Below are 24,592 nucleotides of genomic sequence, written 5' to 3' on the forward strand. Positions count from 1 at the left end.
TTCTGTCAGAAAACTTACTCCTAAAAACATTTGTGCTATTTTAGTATTGGGCCTCTCCATAGGAGAGGCTGCTAACCATGTCTGTGTTGTATGCACAAGTGAGGCCTAGGATACAAACAAAAAAAGTTTTCACTTATGACTAAACGCTTGGATTCAGATCTGCAAAGCTGAAAAGCAAAAATGCCTAACATGCTCTACCCACTTGCGTTGGGAGAGACAGTGTTAGAATTAAAGGGCTGTATATCTCTACAGCACTGTGTCTGAACTTCTATTTGTGGCCCATTGAGTCGTCTTTCTAGAAAAGGTTTTTTGCAGAGATGGATGTGCTTGATGCAAGGATTCAGGGGAGCTAGAAAACTATCACTGCTCAACATGTGGTTAAAGGAAGTTAGGTTATTTTAAATGAACAGCAAAAGTGGAAACAGCATCAGAATTGCTGTGCTCCAGGAAAGGTGATGATCCCATTGTTTTCCTCAGTAAAAGGATTTCAAATTGCCAGATGTGTGACTCCCTAGGGATAGTGTTAAAATTGATCCAAGCTCTTAGCTTAGATTCAGAGCTGAGGGCAACTGTTGAGAGTTTTATTAGGTTTCATGGCTTGAGAGGGTTTTTCTTTTGTGACTGATTATTTTAAAAATACTGTAGAATATATCACTGGATAGGCTTATTTAACATTGTGTAAGCAGTGTCAGGGTGAGCTCCACCCTGACATCTGGTGGTGAGGTGTGGCAAGTTGTGGAAAAAAAAACTTTAGGGGCTGATCTCATTTGCATAGGCACACCCACCCCGCCTAGACTGAGGCCATAGCTGCCCAAATGGTCACTTCGGCTGCTGTGGGATCCCCAGTGTCTCTGTTATTGGGGCAGGAAGAATAAATTGTTATTACCCTGATTATGGGAACTGTACTTGGCCTTTTGCTATGATGGAGGGACTCACCATCAACTAAGTAGCACTCGCTAGGCAAGGGTCATGGGTTCCAAAACTGTGTGAATTGAGAGAGACTTGAGATAGGTATTAGTACCTGGTGGTGTGGGCCCCTTTGTGAGGGCCTGAAGCACCAATTGCACCTCTGTCTCTCTCCACTGTGGAATGTCAGAGCTAATTTTGGGTCTATTAAGAGTCTTGCTACAGGTACTGTGCTGCATTCACTTTGGCCTTAAGGTGCACCAGCACTAAGGCCCCCACTACTATGAGCTGAAATCATTAAGAGCTGAAATCACTAAGAGCTGAAATCACTGAGCACTGTGTCAAGTAGTGGGGAGCCAGAAGATCTAGAGTGCAGCGGTGTGTTTGTGAGACGGCGAGCTGTGCGGAGTGGAGCCGGTCGTGGTGGAGCGGAGCCGTCTGTGAGACAGCGGTGTGTTCGTGAGACGGCGAGCTGAGCAGAGCTGTTCGTGAGACGGCGAGCTGTGCAGAGCGGAGCCATTCATGAGACAGCGAGCTGAGCAGAGCTGTTCTTGAGACAGCGAGCGGTGCAGAGCAGAGCCGGTCGTGGTGGAGTGGAGCCGTTCGTGAGACAGCGGTGTGTTCATGAGACGGCGAGCTGAGCAGAGCTGTTCGTGAGACGGCGAGCGGTGCAGAGCGGAGCCGGTCGTGGTGGAGCAGAGCCCTGTGGGGCAGTCAGCTTCAGGACACGTAAGGTGCCCCCTTACCCCTTTCCCCCACACACAGGCACATTTTAGCCAGACTGGGGAGTAACACTATGCAGATGAACTTTTGAACTCTGGGGCTGGACTTTTTGGACTTTGGGTGATTTGTGGATTGCTGGACTCAAGAGACGTTTGGGTGCTGGGACTCAAGAACCCGAGGGAAAGGGGCATGCCCCAATTTGCTTGGGGTGGTTTTTTTTTTGCTCATGGGTTGTGTTATGAATCCTGTTGGTGGTGTTTCCCCAACATAATGCCACATTGTTTCTCTCTGTTATTAAAAGGCTTTTTTGCTACACTCAGACTATGTGCTTGCGAGAGGGGAAGTATTGCCTCTTGGAGGCGCCCAGCGGGGGTGGTATATATTTGTCCCAGGTCACTGGGTGGGGGCTCGAGCCGGTTTGCATTGTGTTATTGGAATGGATCCCCTAGATATTGAACCCGGCCCTTGTTGCTGCCAACTCTGATGGGCAGAAGGGTTACAATTGTATTGTCATCATCTCAAACTCTTCATTGATCCATAATTCAATACTATAAAAAACTTGCTTTAAAAATGAATAGAAATGTATTGATGTAGATTCCCATTAATATGGGCTGCATGCTTGAAACTTTGGCATGGAGAGAGCCAGCCAGCTGTGAATGAATTGACATTAGCTGCAATCTCAGTTTGTAAACAAAAAAAAGTGACTTCTGTGAATCTTATTTATGTTCTTGCTACAGTCATTTTTCTACCTGTTTAGAATTTCTGTTGCATTTAATCTTCACAACAGACAAAGAATTGGTGTTTGGGTTATTTACTGTGCTTGAAAGTAACAACCTAGTTTTTATATTGGTCCTCTAAATTTGTATGTGACGGGATAAGCAGTGAATCAGTTTTAAGGACAGGGAGGTCATGAAACAAGTCACAGACAGGATGGTACAAAATCCAATATTGCCAAGCCAAAATGTTCAAAAATAATAAATTTGCGGTTATTTGTCTTCTGGTTTCAGCCTTTAGGGTACACTGAAGTCATTTTCATGACTTTCTCTGCAACCATAAAAAGAATTTACTCACATTCCTATTATGCCCAGGGTAACTGTGATAGAAGTCAGACTTTGATTCAAGAAATCAAGTGAAAAGTTTGTGGGAATGAAAACTAACAGGAGGGGAAGGAGAGAAATAATTGTATACAAAATATGCCATCATGGAATAACATGAGCACAAACAGAATCTGATGAAATCTCGGAAGTTATCAATCGGAAATTTGTGTCACTTGGAAAGTGTTGGCTCTTAAATTGAATGAAATTTAGTTGCTACACCAAGTCCAGCAAAAGAATGGAGGTCTGAGATTTGTAACCAGAAAAAAAAAGTCCCCTTGCAGTGGGCTTTGTTTCCGTCCACTCCCAAGAAGGTAATAAAATACATCCAGTATCTCAGACATTTGTTCTGACACTTCTCAAAAAGGTGCATCTCAAGTGTACTAAGGATTACACAAACCCCCATAAACAAAATGGGTTTGCACAACTTTCAGGAGAGACCATCAGTATAAGCTACTTCCTTCCTGGTCTCCCTCCATGTGTGGGAGAAGGGTAAAGTTAATTTCCTTTATTTCCCAGCATGCCTTGTTCCAGGCTAGTACTACCAATATGACTACCCTTGTGGACTTAATTTTCCAACTCCTTCTGCTCTCCTAGTTCTAAGGGAAAAAGGGACTAGTTGGAAGCCACTAGGAGCCAGTTTGAATCTTCGCCACTGAGTGAAGAGAGGAGTTCTTGTTCATGGAACAGAGCCTTGGGCCCTAAAGCCAGAACCGGCAACATCGACTTCTTTACGAACCTCAGATTACTGCCCCCAAAACCACTTCCTCCTTCTTAGCAACCATATTCCCAGAGTTTGGCAAGTATGTAACAAGGCTAAATTATGTATGTGAGAATGGGTACATTAGATGTCAACAGTACAAGCTCACGTGAGACAGGGTTGCAAGATCAGGCCCATAGTAAATCACCAAGAAAATCATTGGGTAAATATAAGCCATCCACAATTTAGATCTGAATTAAAGGAATTGTCAAGTTAGAAAATAAGAGACATTATAGAAAAGTCATCTGCAGTCCACAGAACTGTAGAATACTGAAAGAAAACAGACCTAAAGTCTCATCGGCATAGAAATTCTACCAATTAAACTGGTGCAAGTGTGTCCACATACAAAGTTACATTGGTTTAAGTAGGTTTAAAAAGCACACCTTGTTTAAACGAGTGCAACTTTGTGGACTAACACAGATCAGATATTTTAAGATAGAGAACCTAGCTCCTTGCTTTGGTATAGTAGCACAAATGATACCAAAAGATGCATGTAGTTCTCCACCATTACTGTTCTGGGCTTGAATTCTCAGCATATTCCTTTGTTTAACAGGACTTGTCAGTTTTCCCAGTCTTCATACAGCTTACATCCATGCCAAGATCCAGCATCAAATACACTACAGGAAGAGTATGTTACATATGGTTTGTGATATGAAGTGGGCAAGTTTTGTATCTATTTTAGATGTGTGTTCCAAGTATCAGAGGACATGTTTGGCAAGTTAGTTTATGAAATACAAGGTGGTGGTTGGTGTTTTGTTTAAAAAAAAAAACATAGTTCATTTTAATGGAGAATTAAAGTGTTCACCAGTGATTAAGAGATTAGAATTATAACTGTTCTCAGCCTACTTATGACGCTTTCATCTTTGGGAACTCAGCCACCTTTCAGAGAATTCACACAGCAGAATAGTAAAATAAAAATGTAACTAAGCCTAGATGATTAGCCAAATCTCAGATTTCTTAATAAACGTGATCCTTTTTCCTCAGCTATTTTAATGAGGCAAGCAACGACAACGCAATTATTCTAAAGGGCGCTCAAATACAAGCGTCTCATATCTGGTTGCATACAGTGCGTTTATTGCATTAGATCAAATCTGAATAATTTAGCAGATATTTCAGCCCATCTTCGTCTTTACATTTTGATTACAAATAGACAAATTTGCACTCTCAAGTGAGGCTAAAAAATAAAAAAAAGTAAAGTAATGGACGTCTCCCTGATTGTGATCTTTCTAAAATTTCTAGTCTAAAGTTAATTACAGAAGTGTACATTGGGTCTGATATTGCAATATGTACTTGGGCAAATCTCTGTTTCACATGGGGCTCAAACAACACTACTATGCTAAAGCACACTAGGAAACCTTTAGTGTGCACCTGCAGAGTCTAAAGAGACCAATTAATGCACACCACATTTGTCTGTGTTAGAAATCACTCCCCCATAATGTGCATTACTTGAATGTGTAAACAAACTCTCAGGTAGATTGCAGATGATGCAAAAGCTTTCATCCGAGGCTGATATGTTAGGAAGTTGTTTTGTAGACAAAAATGTCTTGTAACAAAGCTGAGTCTGTTTTTTGTTAAGTGTTACAAAAAGTCATTTAACAGACCAGAATAGTTTATTATTGAGTCACTCCAACCAATTTCTTTGAAAGGCAGAATAATATTTTTTTGTAGGTTCCTATGGGCTTTGGTTTACATGTTTTGTTGCCTACATCTAAAAAGCTATTCAATAAGCCATCTCGTTTCCTACTTGGAGAGGCGGTTGACTCTTTGAAATTACTCACTGGCTCTCACCAACAAGTAACGAGATACATAAGGAGATTTTCAAAGCAATGGAAGGAAGAGAGCCAGGTCTTCCATTAATTTTAATGAAAAATGTGTGGCTAAATCCCCTTCACTACTTTGGAAACCTGAACCTATTTATTTATTTTACTTTGTAAAATGAGCCCATTTGAAGTTTAGAGGGCATAGTGTGGGCCATTACCACTACAAACTTGGCAGTTACCATATCCCACATCTTCCTTCTAAGTATCTCCATATACTTCACAGGGATTAAACTAAACATCACAACATCCCTGTTATGTAGTAGATAAGGGATCATTTCATCCCCTGACCTGGAATGCAGCAGCTGTCAAACAGCCCGCTTTTGTTCTTTATATTTAGCTGTTCACTAGAAATAAAGGGCAGCTCTTAAGAATTCAGTAATTGAGCTTCATATATTGCTTTGATTGTCCTTCCTAGAACTGGAGATGGGTCCAGACTGTAAAGTTCCAGTTCAGATGCGGACTGGAGCTTCCACAAAGTTGGCAAGAGTTCAGATCTGTGGCTTTTGTTTGGGCCCATCTCTAGCTCTAAACCTGAAGAAGAGCCAGAATATACCTAAATGATTTGATGCCTCTGGTGCGCAGGATCAGGCTCTCCATAGTACAGAGGAAAGCTCAAAATTATGTAGGTTTAATTATTTTTTTTTAGCTTAAGCATTTGCTCTGGTTTCACTTTCAGCATTTGTCATATAGTTTGTTATGTACAGGCCTAATCCATTTAAGTAGGTTGGAATGCAGTCATTGACTTCAGTGGGAGCAGGACTAGGGCCTAATTTAATTAACACCAACAAGACACAGATGGGCCTCAAGTCAGGGGTTTCCCTTGTGATGGGTATAGGTTCAGTATAGAGACCTCAAGGCTGCCTTGCTGAATGCTTGTAGTTATTCTATATTACTTTAATGGCACCCAAATGGTGCTTCTCACTACAGATAAGCCATGATCTGTGCCCAAGAAGCTTACAAACTATTTCAGACATTCTACTGTTTGCATCACACACACGTGGAATAGTTGTATCTTATTTGACAAGACAAAAGCTGCTTTATTTATATGGCCAGTACACCATATAAGTGATCAGGAAACATCAAGAGATCTGTTCTTTTGCTGTGGATCCATTGTGACCTTTCACTCCACTTTTTTTATGAAAATATGCTTATGATAGGAATATGACATAACAGATATACTTTATGCAAGATGGTACATGTAAGATATTGGAAAGGTTGTGATTTACTGAATGTGATTATCAAATTTGTATGCCTGTATGATTTTTGTATCTGAAGTTAGGATTATTGACTATGTATCTGTATTTCAAACATGTTACTTTGGGTGTCACCCCCAAGTAGCCCTTCAAGTACTACAATGGAAAAGCCAGAAAGGGCTAATGGACCATTAGCAAAAACAGTAAAAGAAAGAAGGACTGTAAAAGAACTTTGTCTCCCAATGGAAGAACACTAACACTCCAAGGGGTGGGTCCAGTACCAGGTGACTCACACCCAAGTTTCTGCAGGGCTGTGGCAGCCATTACTCGTAGGCTGTCTGGAGCGTCCACAGGAAGACAGAGTTCCCCGCCATACACAAGAGCTATATAAGGCAGGAGTGACGTCATCATGGTTCTCCTCTGCCTCTGCACAATAAAATGGTGCTTGGCTGAGATTAAGGAATGCTTTCCTTTTTCCTGTCTTCATTCCCCTAGAACCAGAGCACCACAGCAAATACGTGTTAACATCTTCCACATTACACTCACTCTCCCTCATATAAAATGGTGATCTGTTTACAGGAAGTTTTTTTTTTTAATCTCCCTGCAACAATATCTAGGGTGAGAAATTACTATTTGTAATCAGTTTCTTTAGTGAAACAAGCTTAGTTTGTGTGTTTGCTTTTATTTGCTTAGTAATCTGCTTTGTTCTGTTATTGCTTATATTCACTTAAAATTCACCTTTTGTAAGTAATAAACTTATTTTATTATTAAATCCAGTTTATGTAATTTATCATGGGGGGAGGGAAAGGAGTCATTCACATCTCTTTTCACATTGAAGAAGAGGATGGATTTTTAGGAGCTTGCACTGTGCAAATTTTTCTGTACAGTGCAAGACAGTATTATTTTGGGTTTATCTCCCAAAAGGGGTATGTACGTGAGTGCTGGGGGAGTCCTCTCACACAGAGCTGACTTCAGTCTGTGACTGCAGCTGGGTTGGGCCCTACCTGTGTGTGTGCGTGCTGCAAGAGGCTGGAGAGCCTAATTCAGCAAAGCAGCGAAAGGAAACCCAGGCTGGTTGAGCAAGAGAGACTCAGTGAAATCCCAGTGCCTCAGGTGGCATCCCAGAAGGGGGGTCCAACCCATCACATCCGTACCTAACAATACTTAAGTACGGAGATGAAATCTTGGTCCCATTGAAGTTAATGGGAATTTTGCACTCATGCATTGTGAAGGGAGGCCAGACTATGATTTCAGTTACGCCAGGCTAAATCCAGAGTAGTTACACTTAAATCAATGGAGTTACTACAGCTATTCCAGCTGTGCAACTGAAATGAGACTCTGTTACTAGAACCTTAATTTCAACCTAACTCTCTTTCCCAAGAGCTCAGTTGGCTTGCTCTTCCATTGTCCCAAGCCCCAGGTTTTTACATGAGTGTGAGTGGGGGTGGGGTAAGGAATTCACTACTAAAGCAAAATTGTAGTACTTTAGTCTCACTTTTCACTAGTGGGAGTAGCTAAGCAAAGGTGCAAGGTAATAGAGCATCATGCCTCCTCTATTAATCAGGTATCCTGTAGACTAAAGATGTTATCTGGGATCTTGACTGCATCACCAGTGGAAGCTATAGAGCAGATAGGGTTCAGGTCTGAGTATGCTACATCTTCCACTATTGGTACAACTGGTGGTGAAATGTGGCTACAAAGTTTGCTGGTGAGGACACAGCTATGACTACTCCCTTTGGGGCTGATCCTACAGTCCTTGTTTGTCAGAACTCCCATTTACCTTGAAAAAAAGTTTTGTTCAAGTGTGGACTCTATAAGCTGGCCTCTATTCTTATCTGCATTTGGCATACATGTGCCAAGATTGCTCTGCCATACTGACATTTAAACACTCAGTTACAAATATGGGTTTTCCTGGTAATAGCGCTGAAGTAGCCTAAAGCTATTCAAGAGGAAGGTTGCCTGTAGTAGGCTCTTACCTTTTCAGTGTCAGGTAGTCATGCCTCAGTTTCTCCCTTGGAGCTGTGCCTCAATTTCCAGCCTGTTGCAGGGTCATTTGGGGGTATTCTGAGTGATTTTGGTCCTCCAGCCAAAGCCAGAAGTCCACTCCTTCAGGGGTGGACAAAGAGTCCAGAACAAAACAGTTCCTTCAGCCCTCCCCAGGCTATGCAGTTTGTTGGTGCTGGGCTAACAGTCTCTTCGCCTTGCAAATGGGACTTCCATGCTTACTGAAAGCCCTGGCCTAGGCCTACTAAACAAACCCCCATGCCAACACTAGGCCTTAAGACCACACCATTGCTGAACTGTTCCCACCCCAGCTTCCATTTTCCCAACCTACCTCTTAACAGATTCTTTTCAACAGCCCTCCTGAATAACTTCCCCTGCTCTCTCAGTGAGCAGCCAAACTCCAGATCTGCCCTCTCCCTGTTTTTCTTTTACATTTGAAGGAAAACTGCTCCTTATATTCTCTGGCACTCCTCCCAGCATGCCTTGCAGCAGCCTACAAGTCCCAGGGTCCCTCAGGGGACTAGCCACCCCAGAATTCCTTTGTTTCACAATGAACCAGGTGTAGGGTGTGCTTGACCATTAGGTGTCGTGAAAGGGTCAGAATGCACTCTGTTACACTGCCGGAGGTTTGACCTGAACTTGGGGACCAGATCCTGAACTGGTGTAAATCTGTGGCACTCCATTGACTTCACTGGAGCTATGCCAAATTCATTAACCCCAGCTGAGGAGCTGCGCCTGGGTATATAACACAATTAGCCTGTTAATGTCTTAGATTTATTTAAATGGCAAACATTCACTTTTTTTGGCCTAACCTTTTTGAACATGGATTGCAAAAAATTACAAATTTGCCCTATTCAGAGGATGTCTGTTGCTGGTTTTTCAGATTGATGGATTTTATATTTCATACTTTAAAAGGTGAATATACGTCTGTGACTGAGTGCGTGCGGAGTTCATTCTAAAATTGCCTCACTATGAATTCCTCGGCATACTGTTTGTACACATCCTTTTATTCCAGTGAAACAAAGGCTTCTGCGACAGAGACTGAAGGTTCCCATAAAATGAATTAAATTGATGCTCTCCCATTAGAAGCATTGTCAATGCTTTTCCTGTGCTTTCGAAATAAAGGCCTCCTGTGGAATTGTTTAGAGGTTACCACATATTACTGTTGAGTTTCTTTGTCATTTTGAATGCTCTGTGACTTGCACAGAAGGCAATTGCTCCAGCACACACTCTCATAGCTAAATGGTAATAAAAATGTAATTTAAACATGTTGAACTCCAGAAAACAGAAAATAAATTAAAGAACTTGGTGCTTACTAGCAATGTCTCTTTATTGCTACTGCAGGGGGAAGTTTCTGCATTTGGTGAGGGAAGGGCTCTTTAAGATACTGAAATGTTTTATGTATTAGGACCTTGGCTGTCATTGTACCAGTCAATATGAGTGACAGTTTCAAGGGGACTGTTCTCTTTGTATAGTCCTTGTTGCTTCTCACTCTACCTCTATTGTTACTGCACATGCAATTAACTTTATTCACTTGGGAAGACACTATTATGTCCTTGTATTTGTATCAATTCAATATGAAGGGAGAAAAATATTTGACATGTGAGAGTCTCAATGGCATGAACCAAAGTGAGCGGCATAGGGATAGACAATATGAAAAACTTGTTTGGATCGGAGATGGATCAAGGAAGCTGCAGCCTGGTTTTGCAAAACCTCATCAGTTTTAAAACACCACCATGAGCAGTGGTTCAGGATGTGAATGACCAGAGTTCTGGCAGGGGTGAAGAGCACAGTGTGTAAACACTTCTGGTTTTGTTGTATTTTTCTGATGAGCAAACCAGGCATTTGTGATTTCAGCTTTCCAAAACCTTTTTCAGTCAGGGTTTGTAAAGTCAAAACCTCAGGGGGATTTGGACTGGATTCCATTTGACTCAAATCACCAAAGACAAGGTGTGTCAGATAAAAGGTTTTAGTTTTGGTTTGGGGCCCGTTGCTAGTGTGGACAGAAGCGTGGATGTAGGGCTCAGGCTGTGAAGTCTGTCCATTGACTTTAGAGGGTGATAGACTGAGCCCATAATTCCAGCCAACATTCTTCAATCATTGGGGCCTACGGTATTCACATTGATACCCATGAGAAAGCTCCTATTGATTTCAGTGGAGCAGGATTGGGCCCTTCAAGAGCCTGTCAGTAGGAACGATGTATTTAGTCCGTTTCAGAAGAAAAAACAAACCACCCTCAACTTCTGTAGCTTGTAGCAAAGTGTTTAATAAAGTACAGTATCAGAAACAATATTCTAATAGAAAAGCTCATACTGTGAATACTGTATATTTTGTACTTGTTACAATTGTCAGTGATCATTTAGATAGTGAAAGATTTTTTGATGCATCTAGCAGAGATACAAACAGAACAACAAAGACAAATTTCTTTTGTGGTATTAGAACTAGAGATGTGCAAGGATGGAAAATATTCCCCCTAGTTGTTAGTAGAGAAAATGCTGGCAGAACATGGTCTACTGATTTCCACCAAGTGCCCCGGTAGCAAGCAATGTGCTGCAAGTGTTGCATTCATAAATGGCTATTAACCTGCAGTACCACTTATAGCTCAGATCACTCTGACCTTCATTTAGCACAAGCCACAGCTGTTTTGCAGCATAGGATGATGCATCAGGCTGGCCCTGTCTTGTCATGTCATGTTATGAAAGGTGATGTGACTGCCTGAACTTGACCTGATGTGCCACCAATCAAACCAGCAGCTGAAACATTCACATAACAAACTGGACCAGCTGTCAGGAGGAGAAATGAATCCAGCTTAAATAACGGTTTAAAAATGCGAATCTACTCACCAGAGTAGTGCTTATCTACTCATCTTTTCATGTTGACTTCAATGGGACTACATGGGTGAGTGATTACTCAGCAGGAGTCAGGGCCACAGAGTGAGATTCTGACCGGTTTAGAGCTGGTCAAGCAATGGGATGTACGTTTTTGGAACAATTTGCTCAAAAATTTCATCCCTTTTTGGTCGAAATTAACAATTTTGCAAAAGTTCAAAAAGTTTCATTAAAATTGAGAATTATAACAATTTTGGGCCAGGTCTGCTGTGGACACTGATTGCCTATAGATTCGTCACATGATATTGGCTGGCCGTGCCTTTCTTATGCTGTCACACCCCTGCACAAGCTTCTGACAATACCCAGCTAGGACCTCATCCTTGAAAAATCATTCAAAAATATTCTGTGACCCCTGATGTTGGCAGAAGAAGAAAGATTAAACAAAGGAGGGAGGGGAAAGCGGTGGGGGGGAGGAAGCAACTGTAAGGAGGAGGAAGAAGAGTCTGGATTAGTAAAATAAAAAGACAACAGTCTTAATGTGCTATTGCCTTCCAAAGTGCCAAGAGTTACAGCCACTTTTAACTCACTTTCTCTTGTAACCCCCAAATTGGAAATGAGTCAATACTTCCAATTTAGTTTTCAAACAAGAAAGTGAGTTAAAAGTGGCGGGTGGGCCACGAACTGCTATCAAAGGGTAACTGATCTTTTGAGGGGCATGAGGAGGAAAAAGGAGTCTAAATAGTCTAGGGAACCTTAAAATGGGGAGTGGGCGAACAAAAGGAAAATGTAAAAGAGATAAGAAGGGCTAGGAACACCCCGCCACACACATTCATTTGAAATAGCAAGGGAACCTTTTCCCCATAATTTTCTCTTATACTGCTACTAGGTACTGTTTTTCATAGCAGAAGAGTACACGGATCACATTATTCAATATTCTTTTTGATTTCTTAAAAAAAATATTGTTAATGAGCAAAGCTATAATGCAATAACCCATACCGATAATGCACTAACCAGGGTGCATATAAGCAGGTTATGGTACACTTCTTGGATGCTTGAAGGCACTAATCAATCCATGCACCAACAGCCTTCTAATGTACATATTATTATGGCTCATTGCTATCACGTTCAATTGAAGTTTGCTACTGGTAACATTGGTAGGTGTTTGCACTATGCTGGCTATTGGCCAGAGTTCATTCTGGCCGTCAGGAAAAATGTAGTTCAGATCTTTTCCCTTCTTATTCTCAAGAGTGCTGAGAAAATAAGGAAGTAGGTAGTCTCCCTATGTGACACTAACACAGACCTTGGGGTGATCAAGGGCATATTGTACATCCACAGTCCCTACACAGCCAGACAAGTATTTACCTATAGTCTTCATGGCAGTCAAGTGAACATCCCAGATTTAAAAATAATGTCAAATGGGAGTTAATCTCAATCATCCAAAAGGAGGCCAATGAGTGCAGGAGACAGAACTTTCCCAGGAGCTAGACTAGAGAACTCACTCAATCCCACAAAAGTTAAGCCTGACAACTTCCAGAACTAACTTCAAAACTCATTGCTTTGCCTTCGCTTTTACATACAACAGAGACAGAGAGAGAGAGAGTTTTCCCATAATGCTAAAGGAAATAATATCACCCAGTACAGTTCAGAGGTCAATAAATGGACCATTGGCCTGATTTTCAGAAATGCTGCACTCCTTCCACTCCCATTAAAGTCTGTCTGAAAATCAGGCCACATGTTCCTAAGCACATCTCTAATTGCAAGCCCCCCTCAAAATGATTTCATTATCTTTACATTTTTTACTTAGCAATTCAACGCTATTTACACTGTTACCAGGCTACTCACATCAAGAATGCAGTTGTTTATACATGCACAAAGAACTGACAGTTATCAAAGGATACACTAAAGAACTGCTAAGGGTGTTAATGACAATGTCTCTACCATGGTTGGCAGGGGAAACTTCAGCTCTTTCCTGTACCACCTGTATTAAAGGCAGTTGCAGTGTCAGAGATACATTAGTTAGTTAATGGCACACGTACTCAAGGAGCTGTAATAGTGAATGTGCAAACACAAACACTGACAGGAAAAACGATGATACACCAATGATTTAAAAATAAGACATTCTAGCCATAAAATAATAAGGAGACGAATGACAATTTTAATATGGAAATTATTTTCAAATATTTATTTGTAGAACTAGTAACTATCATTCATGTTCTAATAATGCCCTTTACAAATACATACAATAGCATCTTTGAAAAGCTAATGGAGTGAGAGCAGAAGGATGCAGTGTCAAAATAACTTTCCTTCAAAAACACACGGCTTTCGACCAGAGCACACCAAATGCAGACAGTATGTCAAAGAGAACTTTTTGTTGTTTACCCTGTTAAGTATAAATTTGATGTCATAATTCAGCCTTTGGGGTTGATATCTGTGTATAGGAAAATACAGTATGCAGTCTGTGTACATAGCAATAGAGCTCTTCACTTTTGCCTAGAAAAGATTCAGTACAACGCAAACAGAGCACTTTCTAATGATATCCTCAAAGTAACAGATCTGAGGTCACTGAGCTAGGAGTGGGTGAAGCTATACTATAGTTTCCTACATATTGGGCAGTCAAGTGACTTCACCATCCTTCCTGTGTTTTTACAGGCTGCCATATATGCGCTTGATCACATCCGCCTCTTCTTTGTCAAGGATGCCCTTGTCCACGTAAGCATCAGCTTGCTGATCAATGAAATCCCTCAGCTTTGAAAGATCATAATCTGCAAAACATGAATTCATGAACACCATAAGCTTTCCCCGCTTTGCTGTTTCACCAATGAAACAATGTAATTGTCAACATTATCCATCAAGTCCATTCTCTGTCACCTAGGAAAGAATGGAATTCACTACAAATGAATCTTGGCATAGTAATAAAAAACACCCTTGTGCAAAGTCCTCTTATTTGTGAGATGCAGTAAGTATTATTCATGTATCTTTCTTGCTCTGTAATTGTTTTTTTTTAACATAGATCATCCTTCAGTCCAGTGGTTCAATGTGCTGGAAGTCTGTGCATGCAGAAGTTGTTGTTAAGGCCCTATTATGTTCCCAGTTATCACGGACTTCACAGAAAATACTAAACTGACAGTTTCCCATCAAAAAGCATAAAGCCTGTGTTCTTCAACTCTGACAGCTTTTTGCTTATGACAAACTTCCCTTCCTGAGAACAGACGTAAGAAATTCAAGAAATCAAGTCACTGGGATTAAGTGGACAGGATATGATTATTCAGCTTTGGCAGGCTCCAAGAATAATTTCCAGATTTGAAAAATATTGCGGTGAGTTTTCTGTATGTGCCAGTCCACATTACAAGTACTGAAAGACGCTTTCCATGTTGTGCTGCACTGCTAAATGATAAACACAGGCGCCTACACCAAAGAATTTGCATCTACCCAGCATAATGCAGGCTGAACGCCACTGAACAAAACCTTGCTATGATTGAAAATGTTACTGTTTTCCATGGAAGAAGTATAGCTTTAGGCACCAATTCTGCAAAGAAATCTGAAGAACTCTCCCTGAGCAGCCAGTGGGCCATCTTAACTCTGACATTAGATATAATACACTAATGCACACACAGAGGCAAGATTCAATGGAGGAAACAATGGCTGGCAGTCTGGAGAATATCAATGTTCTAAAGATTTATGTTAATTTAAATGAATGAATATCTTTTCTAGAAATGTATTCCTGTTTAATTTTTACAGTATGAATTATTTAGTCCATAAACAGAGGCATCAGAATTCTCATAGAAAATTTGTTGTGACTTGTTCAAATGTGCATCATCATATAAATATGAATTTAAGGACTTCTTCCTCTAACCGTGCACTATTTGCATAATAGACCATAATACCTTTCTCTGTCTTGTAATGGTTGAATGAGTAAGGAGGGACGATGTGCAGGGACACTTTCAAAAGCAGATTAATTTATGCAATTCAGTTTTTGCAATGAAAAGAGTTAAATATTGAGGCAGTGGTGACAGTGCAATGATAACAGTGCCAAGAGCAGGGGGCTGGGAGTCAGGACTCCTAGGATGAAATCTTGGTCCCACTGAATCCAATAGGAGTTTTGCCACTGATTTTAATGTGGCCAGGATTTCACTCCTGGTTTGTGTTCCATGGTCTGTTACTGACCTCAGGTAAATCACCGAATACAGCCTTCCCTCAGTGTACCCATTTGCATAATAGCTATAATAATGCTTACCTATCGAATAGCAGAGCTGTGAGGTTTCACGAATGTTTGTAAAGTGCTGTGAGATTCTCAGATGAAAGGGAAGTAAAAAATATTTATTGTAATGGTCTTATTTATTTATTATTAACCATTTCAATTCGCTCCAAACCTTCCCCTTTTTAACATGATACTGCAGGTCTGGCTATCAGCAACACTTCACCTGTGACCGACCTGACATGGAATGTTTCTTGTGGACCTAAATTAGAAGGACTGAACACCTCATAATCGTGGCTTGTGTTAAAGTGCCAATACTGAAAGGCTGTAGTTCCTGGGAAATTTCTGTGAGAGCTGTGGATAAAGCAGGCTATCAAGGTAAGGATTCTGAAGGCACTAGTTTAAGACATCTGCTCAAATGACAGGGCCAAATGCAGCCTTGCTGTGAAAGTGACATGACGGGTGGAGTTTCACCGAGGCTGACTGTGGTCCATAGACATCAGACATCAGAACAGGCCAGAGATGGGACATGCTCTCTTCTTTATGTGGAACAGTTACTACAGTTAACTGCATACATATAAAAGGAGCCAGTGCCCTGTTAGCATAAATTTCACATTTCTATTAGGTTTCAATACTAACCCCATAACTTCTTGCTCCAGAGCCAAACTAGATTACCAAAAAACAGCAAAGTCAAGAATGAGCAGATTAATTTGCAGAAAGTGAAAGGTAACACAAGACAGGCCTGCATTTAAGAATATATATGCCAGGTCCTTGCAAAGCATGGAAGATATTAAACACACAGTCTATGAACCCAATCTTTGTACATGAGAACTCTTACTGAGCCCAGTAGAAGCAATGTGTGTGTAAAGGCTGAGGGATTGGGCTTTTAAGAGAGCACTTTTTCTTTGGCTGAGATACTCCACAGTGTTGCCAAGCTGTTCTTGGTGCAAGACTGCATGGGATAGGCAAAGATGGCGTTGCGTCTTTATGATCCAATGAGCTGAGGGCCTGCCAGAGACCAATCTAGTTCTCAGCATAAGATAGAGCAGCCCTGAGGCTGCTTTAAGTAATGCCTAGCTGAATATAGCCTCAATAGCATTAATTCCAGGGGTCAGCAGGATTTATAGATTCTCCAGCCATGCTCCCTTTTCCCTGGACATGCATGCACCATTATGCTGGGGGCAGGGTGGAAAAGCTGTGTATGAGCCTTCATGGTGGCTCTATGCCAACTGAGGATTCCTATATTCAAAGGAAATGCCTGGGGACCAGATATGCTGGTTTTACAGTTGCTTTGCATGACCAGAGCATGGCAAAATAGCCGGAGCAGGGTAAAGACTCTGGTTTTTAATATGCAGATACATTAATGCTAGTGAGTTAAGTCTTATATGCCTCCATGATGAAAATATGCCCAATTCTTCAGCCTTTACTCAAGCAAAATTCCTATTGCTTTCATTTACAAAATCCCCAGATTCACTCTTGTTTTACATTAATATTTGCAACTACTGGATCAATTACATGGAAATTTGATGGTTTAATTACATGCTAATTGAAATTACAACAGTGAAGATTTTATCCAATTTTGGCTCATTTGCATATGTAAAATGGCAACATTATTGTAGTTTCCTTTCGATCTCAGCATATGTCAGCTATGTAACATGCCTTTTAACTGCAATATTTCTTTACACCTCATTAACTGGAATATGTAAACAAAAAAAAATCTTCTTTCACACATCTGAAACATTACACTGAACTCTGAAATGGCCATACTAAATTATACTGAGGCTAATTTACATATACAAATGAAGTCAATTGGTGGTATTTCCTAAAAATAATCATTGAAATCTTTCTACTCTATGAATGGTGAGAGTGAGTGTTATGAAACCTGATGGTTCTCTCATTACCTAAGTATTTTGTGAACAATTCAAAATATGCTGATTTGCATATAGTAATTAGATAACTCACAGTTATGTTTCCGAGGACTAAAAATTAATATAGAGTTATTCAGAAAGAAGGCAACCTTCAGGGCTGGGAGCTATGCCAATTTACATCAGCTGAGAATCTGGCCCTAAGAGCGTGGATCTCAAAGGTGGATAGAGCATTCAAATAACAGCCTAATTCACCACTGCATTGCTTGTTTTATGCCAGTGTAACTCCTCCAGTTTGCCTGGGTCTTCAGCTCCCACCAGGACTGGAGACAGCACGGATGGGCCCACAGAATCAGGGAGCCATAACTGGCTCCCTGATGACCTGCCTGTTCCCGTGTTCAGCAGTTTGGTTATAGAAGAGAATAAGGCCAGAAATCAGGCCCCAATTTCTATTAATGGTCACCTAAATCACACGGGATTGTTTCTGTTTCCTGATTGGATGACTGACTTTTTTTAAACAGAAAAATGGCAAATAGCAAATAAGGGCTGATGAAGTCCCAGAGGGAATTTTCAGATGAATAATCATTTCTGTTAAAATTCATGAAACATTCTGGACTTGCAAACATTTTCCCAAGTAAGCTGACTCATCCATATACTTACAAGCAATTACTAATACAGGCCCATGAGTGGAGCAAATGTGCCATGTTTATGCACAAATATATTTGTGAATCACTTTTTGTATTATTCCACCATGTCGAATTTGCTAGTTTGAAAGTAGACAAAGGATTGATGAGCATATAATCTTGAAGTGAAGGATTATGACCCTGTATGATTCAGTCTGGGATAAACTTACTCAGTTTGTACTCCAATTACAACCACTGCTAGATTTTTGAATGAGCAGTTGCCAGAATACACAGTATAGAAACTAAGGGGTAAAGCATCAGGAGATTAAGGATTTTATTCTCATTTACTTATAGTTTAAGGCCCTAATAGTATAAAATATAATGATGTTCAAGATTGCCATTGTGGATCCATTCATTTAAGGAATTCACATTAGCACATCTTACTGCTTTTCCAGACAGATAAAATGCCAGTATATCCGTAGTCACCGTCATTTGCAGTAATTTGCAGTAATGCTGGGGAAAAGGTTACTGTGAAGAGGAGTGAGGGGCTGCTCAGGAAATGGTAAACAGAAAACAATCCCATGTGATTGAACACTAATTGCTGTAACAAACGCACTGATAAATGGAAATATTTATTGGAATTGGCATGAAAACTCTGCAGTAAAATGCAAGCCTGCCACCAACTACAACTGTTACTGTGGGTTGTGTGGAGAGGATTTGAAGAGGGAAGGAGTTATACGTGAGAAAATCGGGTCATTATTGTTCAGTCCAAACATCTTTTACTGAGCTTCTACAAAGGAAATGAATGTGTCAAGCTGTACTCATGCACTGATTAAATAGTGCCCATCTTACACTTTATCACACATAGGGGCTGCTGAGAGCACGTGGGGCAGACTCAGTCTCAACTCCCCCTCCTCCATGGCTGGTGGCGGAGCTCTTTCGCTCCTTTTCCAAATGCTTTACACACTTTCCCACACCATGCCCTGTGGTTTCTCCTTACCATGGACAGGATGATGGTGGAAATCCAGCCAATAGCACCAGGGCTGAGACAAGAGCTGGGATGCTGGTTCTGTATGATGCTTTGAGGGAGGAGATTGTATGGACAAGCCAAGTGGTCCTGTTGTTCCTGTGGATCCTGCCCTTGCCCCTCTACCCCTCCCCAGCCTTTCCACACTGTTGCCAGCCCCATCTCCTAGGAGAAGCAACATGTTGGAGAAACAGTCTACGGAAGGTTGGGCAGCTGTTTCAGTCACTGTTCCTCTTCTACAGAGCTTTACATATGAAAGATGCACAGTGCCCTTAGAGCCAATCCTAGGAGCAATTAATAACACCATAATGCTCTTATCTTGCAGATGCGATTCCTAGATGTTTTCACCTTGACAGTATATGAAACAAAATCTACAGGATTAGAGTTTCCTGCTACTTGGAAAGGGATGCACAGCACTAGTACAGTGCCCTTGGGTTCCCACAGATGCATGCATACATTAAAAAGATCCTCTTCATGAATGCTAAAAAAAATAATCCTTAAAACACCTCTATTGATCTCACGGTGTAGGACTGACATTCAATGCATGCTGCAAGGCTAACTTATTATTCTCTGGAGTTTGGTGAGTGGGTGCTTAGGTGGGGGGATGAGGGGACTCAAAGAGTTTATTTCCAGCAGGTTAGTCAACATAAATTTTGTGAATTCAGGGCCAGTCTGGACAGGCTAGTTTTTATATTTTGTAGTAGTTCAGTGCAATATTAAATATATTTCCATAAGATCATGGATCTTTATAACAGACTATTTATATAATTTGTACACATAGCCTACATTTGGGCCTAGACTACTTGACAGTGATTCTAGCATCACTAATTATGAGGCTGTGATCCAGACATGTCCCTAGTCTCACATTTTATATTTCTATGGTTCAGCTCATCTCATCAAGCTAATTTATACGATGTAATTTATAAACTAAATTGTAATCTGAGTAGCGTCCACCCCACATGTGCAAGATTATTCATTTCATACCTTCTTTATTTCCCTGCTTGTTGTGCTTCTTCAGCCATTCTATATTCTTCCTGATGGCTTCCAAATACGCCTCAGCTTTCCCTGGAGGAACAGATGAGAGACAAATCAAACATCCTTCATCAATGATTGATGCAGCTTGTTTAACTGAGAAAACTTGGTTACAGTGAAGGCAGATTAAAACTGTTCTTAGTTTCCATTTAAGGGACCAGCCCTGTCATCCTTATTCAGGCAAAATTCCCATGCATGGCTAGCAGATCCTGTCTGTGAGAGATTAGTCAGCTCTGAAATGAATTTATGGCCGTTTCCTCGCTTTGATTTGTGTAACTCCCGTTGATATCCAGAGATATTGCATGAATGGACTAGGTCAGTCTGTGGTGTTTAGAGCACAACAGCTGTTAAACAAAGATTAAAATGTTAAGACACTGGGGTATGATTTTAACAAGACTGAAAGCTTTGTGCATCAGCTCACCTACTAAAAACATCAGAAACCTCTTCTATTGACTGGTATAACAGTGCACATCAAATATAAGATTGTGATGTTCTGAAAGGCATAAGAAAAAACCTACAACCTGAAATGCAGGCACAGTATTAGCTGAGAAAAGGAAAGCAGCATGAAAACTATATAATCTCGTTATAGCCTTTATATTTTGAATTTTGAAATAGTGTCTATTTTTAGCCCCAAGAGCACACAGGTCAAAATTAGTTCCAGGATTATCTAATAAGGCCCTGAAAGGAATGTTATAGATAATGAATTCTGAATTCTTAACTTGGCTAGAGCTTTATTGATGTAACATGCTCATATTTGTCAGGAAAAGACTAGTGTGATTAACTTGTGGAAGACTGTTACTGCCTACTGTGCATGTCTGATCCCATCAATAAATGGATACAATAGTAAATACACCGAAACCTTTGAGCTAGGAGTGCAGAGTTAGCGTGGAAGGAAGTCAATCTGTGAAACAGCAAAGCATGTTAGATGAAGAGACAAAGGGTCAAATTCTGATTTAATTTATACCTGTGCAGGTCCATTGAGTTGAATGCGGTCGTGAAGGTCTGAGAGCAAAATTTGGCCCAAACTGGATACATCCTCCGTAGACATCCCACCACTAGCTAGGGTATCTTGCCTCAGATTGTTAAATTAGTCTGCAGTTGTAGACTTCTCACTGCTACTGGATGCTCAAATAGCCACAGCAGCAAAAATACCCACTTCTCTCTGTGATTGGCTATAAGAGTGCACCCCATCCTACTGGGTGCCAACCTAGGTATGGTGACTCATGAACTGTGACCTATAGGCTTGATTATTGCAACTCGTTATATCTAGCAGTGAAACCACATATGCTGAAAAAGCTCCAACCAATACAAAATACAGCAGCTGCCAGCTTGGCAACCAGGTTGCCATAAACATATCATCCCAGTTCATCACTCTCTGGTACTGGTTCATCAGTGAACAAAGAATCCATTGCAATGATTCTGCTCTGATGTTCAAAGTCCTCCATAAGACTGGCCTCAGTTACCGAACAAATCACCCGTCTCTGCAACCACGACCTCCCATGACAGCTACCTTCTACTGGAACAAGAAACTGTTGACCATTGAGGAGGCTTGTGAGTGTAAGAGACAGATGGTCCATGGGAGATGTAACTAGACTATAGAACGCACCCCAGCAACAGATACAAATGACCCTGGAGCTTGCCACTCTCGTAGCTAAATGCAGAACACATGCAAAACTTATCTTTCCCTCAGTAAGTCCTACACACAAACACATGACACCCACTCTCTCTCACACACAAACCACCACCAACCACAAAATCCTATGAAGGAATCAAAGTATTTTTCCTACAAGCTGCAAGGAAAGAATTATACAGAGAAAGTGTTACAGTTCTATTTAAATACTTGAGAGGTGCTGAAACACGATAGTGATGGGCATTATGGAAGTGCCTTGACACAAGAGATTTAGCTAAAAGTACATTTGTGCTTGTCTTTGGATTTTGGGTCATTCCGTGTCTGAAATACACACTGGCGAGACATGCTGTTTTCCGTGGATTTTCTGTGTGGTATGCCAGCAGAGTTGGGTTTTTTCCATTTACTATGGATTTCTGTGGAAAGAGTAGCTTATGGTCAGGCTAACCTGCCATTGCTTGCAACATTAAATGCTGTGTTGAGGCAGCTGGCATGGTAACAGGTATCAATGCTCTGTTTCCTCTTTGAGCTGCTAATTTACGGCCAGAACATAAAGTTCTGCATCACTTTGAAAAGGCAATTGCTTAGGCTGACAATGGTTGTTAAAAGCACCCTCACTGTCTAGCAGAGGGCCATCCAAATTGCTTCATTCTGTAGAACAGACAACTCACTGCCTTTCAATATCAGCTTCTCATAACACAGAGTGGAGAAATCAATATGTTCAGTCCAGAATATTGAACGCACCAATGATCTTAGGTCACTAAAATGCCACAGATGCAAAGAAGCAATATCTCACTGCACTAGTGTATTAAAAGGCATTTGATCTGATTCCTAATGTAGGCTATAAATTCTGTAATAAAGGATTATGGCCATAGTTCAGCTAGGCACATGGATCTGTGTATTTAAAATTAGGCATATGCTTAAGTACATTTCTGAATCAAGGCCTATGTGCAGAGGCTTAGGAATAGCATGAAACAAAATAAAATACATTTTAGGAGACAAAATGAGAAAACAGTACTGTTGCTAGAGACATCTTTTGAGGTAGGATCATATTTACTAAATAATACACTAGCTGCATACACACTGCAATCACAACTACACTAACGAGTTATCTTCACTCAGCCATTGGGATTGCTAAAGAATCATGTTAAGGGACTATAATATTCATAAAATGGTAATTAACCAATTTAATAAATTAATTCATTCTTTTTTGCAGATAATGGACTAAATTAATGATATTTTGACCTTACAGATGTCAGCAAGCAAGCCTGTATAAGGAGACTGTTAATCATTCCAGTATGAATTTCTTTCATTCATTCCTAAAAACCTTAAGTTGCAAAGGGTTAAAAATCTTAGAAAAGGGAAAAAAATACTGTTTTAAACTCATATGGTCTTATTTTCATAATTTAAAAATAAGCATTTTGGGTTCTTTTCTGAGCACCTTTGGGATTCAAAACAGATCAAAGGCCCAATCCTGCTCTCTCATTAGACTCAACAATATAATTCCGATTGACTCCACTGTACACGGCTGCACTATCCAGGCTCTTTAAAATACGTTTTAAACAAAATAATTTGCACCGAGAAACTTCTCAGGGCAGAGAGACTGTCTTCCTCTGCTTTACATGGAGCCAACCATATCTAGTGCTTAAACAAGTACTAAATGATAATATACATGTGACTATACTGCATTCACATTGAAGGGATCTCTTCTTCCCTCGATGTGTATGTGTATCTCATTTACATTACACAGAATTATGCTCTTGCATAGAGAGGCTGCTGATATTCCACTTCAGTCACTAGGGTAGTTTAAGGATACTAATAATCATTCCAGGCTGTTTAGACTGGGGATTGGTGGCAGGGAATACAGACTGCTGGATTTAAGCCAAAGTGCTAAATTAGAATTGTCATTACTCAGAACCAGCTTATCTGAAAGGCCTGAGCAATTCCAATCAGTTTAGGGGTCAAAGAATATATAAAGAAAAAACTTCACAATGCAGAGGAGAGCTAGGGAATTCACTAGTTTGGGTTGAAATTCATGAAGGTCTGCCGCCCAGCAGTGTTGGGTGCATTTGGGAAGAGCAGGTCACATATGCATGAACGGAATTGTATTAATATTACGGCTGGCTGAAAACTTTCCATCAATGGGATATTGTTTTTTGATTAAATGAAAATGTTTATGAAAAATGTCTGCGTTCAATGGAAAATTTTGATTGTTCATCAAAACACCATGCACACGACAAGCATGTCAGCTCACAGAGTGAGAGTTCAGACCCAAGAGTTGAATAGGAATTGGTCCCATGCCCGCACAGAGTGCTAAACACAGGACCAATGGGCTTGTCTCATTAAAAAATTATTCCAGTGGTGGTATTATGCTGTATCCACACACCTGTGCTACTCTGCTGTGTATGTAATCCACTGCTAGCCTGACCAGGAAAAAAATCCAATCATTCGGTGCACAGGCTAATAGCAAGAGTACCTTTTGGTTCTTCATTGTTTCCTGCTGTATTTTGTTCTTCCACTTTTGTGGAATCCTTCAATGTTTCATATTGTTTTTCCATTTTAGCTGCTTCTTCCTTTGTACTGTCTGCCTCTTCATTGCTCTTATCTAAAGAAGTTGCAATCAGAACATTCCCTTACTTTTGTACCATACGTACCATAAGTGTTTTGAAATCACATCATTCATTGCTAAGCATTAGCATGTTCTTTTGGGAAGTTCAAAGACTTTGACTATTGATTCAGAAAGAAACTCATAGAAGCCTGAAAATGGTGCATCTCTAAAGGTCATCTCCTGCCTTGGTCACTGAAAATGCCTACATTTTCTCTTGCAAACACTAGTTCAAGTCAGTCAATTAAGATATAATCATATATATTCCCTAAGGGCTGGTTTCAAAGTTC

The 24,592-nt window shown here is 40.6% G+C and overlaps 1 protein-coding gene across 4 annotated transcripts in view; it reads right to left on the reverse strand.

Annotated features, from left to right (window-relative positions):
- Positions 1-10,806: 10,806 nt before the first annotated feature.
- SCG3 (secretogranin III) overlaps positions 10,807-24,592 on the reverse strand; it is a 40,168-nt gene continuing 26,382 nt past the window's right edge. Inside the window, exons 9-11 of one of the 4 annotated variants that reach the window (XM_074966346.1) lie at positions 24,174-24,302; positions 20,023-20,103; positions 10,810-14,090 (exon numbers count right to left, since the gene is read on the reverse strand). In XM_074966346.1, coding sequence (XP_074822447.1) covers positions 13,972-14,090; positions 20,023-20,103; positions 24,174-24,302 — 329 coding nt within the window. In that variant the 3' untranslated portion in view covers positions 10,810-13,971. Of the gene's footprint in view, positions 14,091-20,022; positions 20,104-24,173; positions 24,303-24,592 lie in introns of all 4 variants that reach the window. The other 3 variants (XM_074966342.1, XM_074966344.1, XM_074966345.1) reach the window with 3 other exon arrangements.

Source organism: Natator depressus, chromosome 10 (genome assembly GCF_965152275.1).
Source record: "Natator depressus isolate rNatDep1 chromosome 10, rNatDep2.hap1, whole genome shotgun sequence".
Classification (NCBI taxonomy): domain Eukaryota; kingdom Metazoa; phylum Chordata; order Testudines; family Cheloniidae; genus Natator; species Natator depressus.